This window comes from Hypanus sabinus, chromosome 8, assembly GCF_030144855.1.
Source record: "Hypanus sabinus isolate sHypSab1 chromosome 8, sHypSab1.hap1, whole genome shotgun sequence".
In the NCBI taxonomy this organism is placed as follows: domain Eukaryota; kingdom Metazoa; phylum Chordata; class Chondrichthyes; order Myliobatiformes; family Dasyatidae; genus Hypanus; species Hypanus sabinus.
Window position 1 is genome coordinate 90,879,143 of NC_082713.1, and position 7,239 is coordinate 90,886,381.

The 7,239-nt window shown below is 44.6% G+C and overlaps 2 protein-coding genes across 3 annotated transcripts in view; one reads left to right on the forward strand and one right to left on the reverse strand.

The window, feature by feature from the left end:
* Positions 1–180, reverse strand: part of sh3bgrl (SH3 domain binding glutamate-rich protein like) — a 149,335-nt gene extending 149,155 nt beyond the window's left edge. Inside the window, exon 1 of the mRNA XM_059977477.1 lies at positions 11–180. Coding sequence (XP_059833460.1) covers positions 11–55 — 45 coding nt within the window. The 5' untranslated portion in view covers positions 56–180. The remainder of the gene's footprint in view (positions 1–10) is intronic.
* On the forward strand, positions 178–6,782 carry LOC132398283 (uncharacterized). 2 transcript variants are annotated; one of them, XM_059977476.1, is made up of 2 exons: positions 178–205; positions 5,359–6,782. In XM_059977476.1, exon 2 carries the CDS (start codon positions 5,697–5,699, stop codon positions 6,645–6,647), a length of 951 nt encoding a protein of 316 aa, XP_059833459.1. In that variant the 5' UTR covers positions 178–205; positions 5,359–5,696; the 3' UTR covers positions 6,648–6,782. The 2 variants fall into 2 exon arrangements, with proteins under 2 accessions (XP_059833459.1, XP_059833458.1); XM_059977475.1 differs by lacking the exon at positions 178–205 and adding an exon at positions 261–496.
* Positions 6,783–7,239: the final 457 nt, after the last annotated feature.

Here is a 7,239-nt window from a genome sequence, read left to right on the forward strand (position 1 = left end):
TGATCCTTACCGCTTTGGAGCCAGAGGAAGAGGCGATGTAGACTTTAATCACCATAGTTCAATCAGCAGGGCCAGCGGCGCCGGAATGTTAGGAATGCAGAGTGAGCGAGCGACGTAGTCAATTCTAAACTCCGCAGCCCCGCTCCGCACCAAGGAAATAATAAGCCTGGAGTAACATTTCTCAGAGATAAATGCTCAAATCCCGGTCAGCAACGCGAGATTTTGGTCTTGTACTCTTACAGCTATTGGATGGGAGGACTGGCACTGAAATTGGGATTAAGTGCCTCGTTCAATGTCTTTATGGCTGATTTCTGCTGCTGGGTGAACTAGTTGGCGAGAACAACTCCTGGGGAGCCAATTTGTGAATTATGGAGTCATATAGAAACAGTCCTTTCATCCCACCCAGTCAGCAACAACCATCTGTTTACACTAAGCCTACTTATTCTTCCTACAGTCATATCAATTCCCCCAGTTCTTAACTTCTCATTGTATCCAGGTAGGACAAAAGAAATAAAACAGAATGCAGAATGGTAGCTGCAGCTACCATTGCAGAAAAAGTGCAGTGTGGGTATACCCAGAGTGAGTGGCATGGGAATCAAACCAAGAGTTGTTTCACTCTGCTCCAGTTAGAAAGGTTTCCTCTGTGCATCTTTTAATGAACAAAAGGAGTTACTTGTCTGTTACAATGGACGTACAGCAGTATTAATGCTGAATAGTAACCCCAAAGTTACATGTCTTCGAGGCTGTCCCCAAATTAGCAGGCAATTCTCTCAGGCCCACTTTACATAGAGGTATAACTTTGGTTCTCCTTGCACAAATTGGTGGCCTTTCTCAGTTCCTGCAAATTGAGCAATGCCAGCTGGTAAAACTAAACATACAAGGACTATGAAAGGTATACTGGGAGGTAAAAAGTTCATTTTTATCACACGCGGTGTATTCAAGAGTCATAGAACAGTGGATTAGAAGTTGTCCCTGATAAGTGTTTCAAGCATTATATCTCGTGCTGCCTCTTTGCCTTTCTCCTTTTAGAAAAAGTCTTGCAGAGTCATAAAGCAAAGAGAAAGCTCTTCAGCCTGTTACGGAGTATTTTGGACTTGTGAATATGGCAGATATTAATTCAAACAAGACCCAGTCTTCAGTCCTTAGTGTGGATTGTACATTGTACAGTAATGTGATTAAGGCATGCCTAACACTGCCTGAGGAGCACAAGCTGCCCACAGACTAAGAGATATGGTTTGCAAAATGTTGACCATGAGGTATTTGCATATGCATGAGCCAAACGTTGAGATGATGGGGTTGTGATAATTGGGTCTGTATCAATCCAGGTAACATGGGCTAAGTTAATTACACCATTGAGACTGAGTTCAAGCTGCCAGAACAGGCTGATGTTGTCACTTAACATATCAAACATGTTCACAAGTAGAGTTGCAATCAATAGCTGATCTATTGGATGCTCTAGCAACTTGTTCTCTGTCTGCATAAACTTTTAGAATACCTGTGTCATTAGTTTGTCCCAGAAGGAATGCTTGAACATTCATAGATGTCTCCCACTGTAGCTCAAAGGAAGCATTGTCGACCTAAAATATTGAAGTAAATAATGTCCTTGTAACTATTGACATTTTATTTAATCACCTGCTGTTAAGGATATAAAAATGAGATGTACTTTTGGGTTTGTGAGCCTGTACTGAGAGGGTTTCCAAAAGAGTGCCTTCTTGTTGTGAAGGAAAAAAGACTTCTACATATGGGCTTGTCTGGGATATGTTTGTGACCCACAGCAACTTAAGCAGTCTGAGGGGGTGAGTATTTTTAAGAGTAGCACCCAGGAGAGCCTGTGGTATGTTGAATTACCAAGTGAACGAGTAGTCGTTGGGGTACTGTAAGTCTGTGTCTCTGCTGCACGCTGGAGTGAGTGGTGGGTGCTGATACTTTTTATTTTGCTGGTGGGGGAGGGGGGAGCTGGGGGGGGGGTTTAGGGTTCTAACATTTAACTGTCATTCATTCTTTGGGGGCACTCCTCTGTTTTTTGTGAATGGTTGTGAAGAAAAAAGCATTTCAGGATGTATATTGTATATGTTCCTCTGACATTAAATGTACCTTTGAAACCTTTGATTATATCCATTCAGGTTAATGATCATGTGATTATGAAGTACCAAAGAATAGGGTGGAGAGCTGAACTGGTAAATATAAAAACATGGTGTTTGTGTAAGGGACCAGACAATTTTTGATAGTTTGGCAAGACAGGAAAATCAGTTAAAAGGTAGTTACTGACCATTCAGAATGCTCGAGGGATGTGTTCTGGGGGAACTGTATAGTAGCACTTGTTTGTGAGTGTTTGTGTGTGTTAAGAACAAGTTTGAAACTTTGGAGTAACAGAGTTTTAAATGGAACAGAATACAACTGGCATCACACGTTCGGCGGCACAGAAGTAGAAGCCTGCAGAGTACATACTCTGTGGTTTTAATACGTAGTGGCTAATTTTTATCCACCTCTTATATTTGTTTAATATTGGAATTAGTGTGGAGATATTTAAAGGAGAGGTTATACCCAAGTACATCTGTTGGAATGGCACATATTGAGGTCAGACAATGGCAGATTGAGAATCCTGACACGAGCCAGCCCTCAATTCTGACCACCATCATTCACAGACCTTTCACCTCCCCAGGGAGAATCAGAGCATTTTGTCAGAGCTGTTCTCACTCAAAGATGCTTGTGGGAATTTAGAATTCTGGTATGAGCTTGAAGAAATTATTGAAATTCACCAAATAGACCCAAAAGATATGTCAGTAAGCAAGCAAGTTTATTTGTAAAGCACTTCTCAAACACAAGGCTGTTCAAAGTGCTTTACACAGAACAAGATATAAACATCAAACATCAAATTGCAGACAATATATAAAAGAATAAAATCACACAAAATAAATACAGCAAATTACAGTGCAGGAGATTCTAATGAAAAGATACAGCAAACAGAAAAGTTTTAAGCTTCAAATTAAAGAGCTTAGAGTTGGGGCAAACTTCAAATCCTCTGGAAGGTTATTCATGACGTGGAGCATAGGAACTCAAAGCTGCTTCGCCATGTTTAGTTTTGGCCCTGGGGACAGGAAGCAGACCTGTTCCAGTTGACCTGAGAGCTTAGGAAGGTTCATAAAGCAGCAAGAGATGGGAGATGTATTTTGACGCTAGACCATTCCGTGCTTTATAAACCAGTGGTAATATTTTAAAGTCAATCCTCTGATGGACAGGAAGCCAGTGCAACAATCTGAGAACTGGAGTGATATGTTCTACTTTCTTGGTCTAAGTGAGGACTCCAGCAGCGGTGTTCTGAATGAGCTGCAGCTGTCTGAGGAATTTTTTTTACAGAGACCTGTGAAAACAACATTGCAGTAGTCAAGCATACTAAAAATAAAAGCATGGACAAGAGTTTCTAAATCTTGCTGAGGCATAAGGCCTTTAACTCTTGCTATATTTTTAAGATGGTGGTAGGCTGACTTTGTAATTGTTTTAATGTGGCAGTTTAAATTTAAACCCGAGTTCATCACAACACCAAGGTTTCTGGCTTGGTTTGTGATCTGTAACGACAGAGATTTTAAGTGAGCACTGACTTTTAATCATGCTCTTTTAGCACCAAAAAACAATTATTTCAGTTTTCTCTTTGTTTACCTAAGAAGCCAGAGGAATATGTGGGATAGTATCATGCGGGGAGTGCAAGATGGTGAATTGACAGCTAGGGCTAATGCCAGGAAAAATGTTGCTTCTTTCAGGGAGAACTAAGATAGTGATTGGGGGGCGGTGAGAGTAACTGGGTAATGATAACATCAGTGGTTCAGAGAGCTGATGAATCTCCCATGGATTATGCAAAGTGTAAATATTGGCAATATGAGGAACACTCAGGTTGGACAACCCAAGGAGGGATGGGTCAGTTTTCCTGAAAATGATGAAGGAAGGCCCACCGAAGTTTTAGATTTGGAGGTAGCAGTGGGTTTAACCTGCCCTGCAATTGCATCATGGGCTGGTAAGACAGACCAGAGGAGGGAAAAGAAAAGTTGTAAAGTGCCTGTAGTGGATGTAGCTGCTGTGAAGACACAAAGGACTTGCTTTGTGTGACAGCAACAAGGACACTTACCAAGGGAGTGCCACAATACATGTACAAACGTTGTAGAAGGGTAAAGAAGATGATTGGCTACAGCTAAGGCCTATCAGGACATAGTTGGAGGCAGTGTCATAAAATGGGAAAAAAATATGAGAATCATCCATCAACACAGGCAGAAATAACAACAGTGCCTTCTCCATCCAAATGGATTAATAGAGGTGGTGAGGTCAACATCCAGGTAAGACAGCCTCCATCACAAGTACCAGTCACCCACAGATGTACATAAGAGGTTTATTGGGGGGGCCAGCAATGTGGTATGTTAGTGACACAGTCATCAGTGTAAATAACTGATTGACCCTTGCCCATAACTGGAGATATGATTTGCAATACCAATGCAAAGCGTGAAACAACAAGGCAGAAAGAATTGAGCCTCAGGTATTTAAGATGGAGGGAGTGCAGATTCCTGTGGGTTTTTGGATGTGCCAAACAACAAGGGTACAGTTCTGGGGATAGATACACTTAGTAAGGCAGATACTATTATAGACTCATGAAAGGAAGAAATAACATGAGCAAGACTAGGACAGCAATAAATATGATCCAGAGAACAAAATCCTTGGGGAGATGGAAGCTCCAAGCTGGGACAGGACACAAGAGAATGTTTGTGAAACATGTCAGGGAGCCCTAAACGTCAAACACTATCAGGAACCGTTTGAAGAGGTGCAGCTGCCAGCAGTGGTAGCAGCAATTAAAGACTCAGCAGAAAGGGAAGGGTAAGGTGCAGAAAGGAAATGAGCATGCAGATCATGGGCAAGCAGAGAAAAGGAACACATTGATAGAAATTGACAGGACAACACACACAAAATGCTGGTGGAACACGACAGGCCAGGCAGCATCTATAAGGAGAAGCACTGTCGACGTTTCGGGCCAAGACCCTTCGTCAGGATGGAAATTGACAGGAAGCCAGTTTAATGAGATCATAAGGAGATGTGAAGGACCATTGTAATGAGTTAACATGTTGAGGGGCCAAGAACAACTGTAGCAACATTTTACTGGTCAGAGGAAGCCAAAGGGAGAGAAGATAGTCTTCACAAACCCAGTGACCAAGTCAAAGCAAGGGAGCTGCCTGAAAATGCAGGGTTCACTCCCAGGTGCATGGGACTAACTGGTGCTCTGGACAAATGACATCTCTGTGTGCAAGTCTAGTGACGCAGCCAGAGGAAACACTGAACTCAAGTTACACTGTATGACTCACCTTATTATCACCCTCACAGACTGAACAAGGGATCAAGTCTACCCAGTACGGAGAACTTAAGTGATGAACACCAGCCTGCTGTTTCACATCTGACCATTCCTGGTGGAAGAAGACCTGCAGGTGGGAACACAAAGAGAGTGTGTCAGCAAGCCATGTACAGCATGGTGAAGTATAATGGTAAATGTACTTTGTAATGAAGGTTGGTTCTGGATTATTTTCTTGAAGGTGGACCTCGTTCGCGTTTATCACCAGGTCGCTGTCTGCCGGAGTGACATTCCTAGTACCGTTGTTTGGTTTGTTTGAGAGTCTTCCAATGTCATTCGGGCTGAAGAACGTGGCCTGACTTTTCAGCATCTCATGGACAGCAGTGTTTCACCACTGTGTGATGTGTCAATGGGGCGACCCAGGCCAATAGTGCCAATGAGCTGGCGATGTGTTCCATGGGCTTTCTCATTCGGGCCGAAGAGCACCGCAGGTACTGGTGACAGGAAAGTCTGTGTGGCACGGGATAAAGAAGGACCTCAGGGACTGACTGGGCTAGTGTTTGTTTGGCGAGTCAATGTGAGAAGGTTCATAGGGGCTTCTTTCCTAACTGCAGTCCCTGAGCTGCGCTTCGACCACAAGAACGTGGATCGGGCTGGCCCATTGCCCCTGTCCCGCGTGTTTACTCACCTCCCACATCACACAATATCGTTGATAGGACAACATCCATCTTGGCCGCGGATCATGGATCGCTCGGTTCGGCCCCGTCATATATCTGTTAAGACCGAGGGACGCAGTTTACGTCCAGGCTTTGGTGGGTGGTTGCCCGTGATCGGGGGTCAGACTGCACCGGACCACGGCTCGTCACGCTCAGGCCAACGGTCTGTGCGGGTGGTTCCACCGTTCAATGAAAGCCGCTGTCTGTGCATGCCTCCGTGTGTGGACAGACTGCCATGGGTCATGTTGGACCTTCAGTCCTCTTCTGCAGAGCTCATTTCTGGGCAACCCCTCTGGGTGCCAAACGGTTTCTCCCAACATCCATGGTCCCATTATCCGCTTCTCAGAGCAGTCGGCTTGTATGGACAGCGCCAAAGTGTTCGCTCCAGTGGCCACGATGCAGTATGGCCTGCCACGGCCGCACCTGTTGCCGGGTCTGCGGGAGGCGAAATCAGTGTTTGTGTGTCAGGATGGACATCAGGGTCCCCTGTGGCTGCTCGTGACGGCCCGTTCCGCACGTGGGAAGCGGGGGATAAATGTTTGGAGGTATTCCGGACAGGGTTTCAGTGGATTGTCTCAAGCCTGCCGATTTGGACCTGGACTCTCTAGTGAAAACACCACAGCCTCCCACCTCCAGACTGTCTAACTTTGCCTGTTCCTCCCCGGCACCTGCCCGTGAAGGCAAGAGGAGGCTCGCTGAGTTTTGCGGGCCCCTGCTCGTTTGACTTTGCCTGCTAGGGTGAATTCTGGGGGGGGGGGGGGTAGGGTGGTGTGTATAGGGTCTCCTCACTTTCATTGGGCAGAGTTCCCCTAGACTGTTGCTAAGTTCGCCATGTGTGTTATGTCATTGTGTTTTGGGGGCGGGGATTATACAACATCACCATTTGTTGATGGGGGAATAAAGTGTAAATTAGAAGTAATTACACTTGTATCAGTTTCTCTCGACACTCCTACAACATTAATTTTGAAAGGACTAAAATACAGAAGAAAGTATACTGTATAATACTGAGGCTTTATAAGTCATTGATCAGACCACACGTAGAGTATTGTGAGTAGTTTTGGGCCAGCATGTGCTGGTATTGGAGAGGGTTTAGAGGAGGCTCACAAAGCGAATGAGCAGCATTCACTGGAGTTTAGAAGAATGAGGGGGTATCTTATTGAGAACTATCGAACATTGAAAGGTCTAGATAGAGTGGACGTG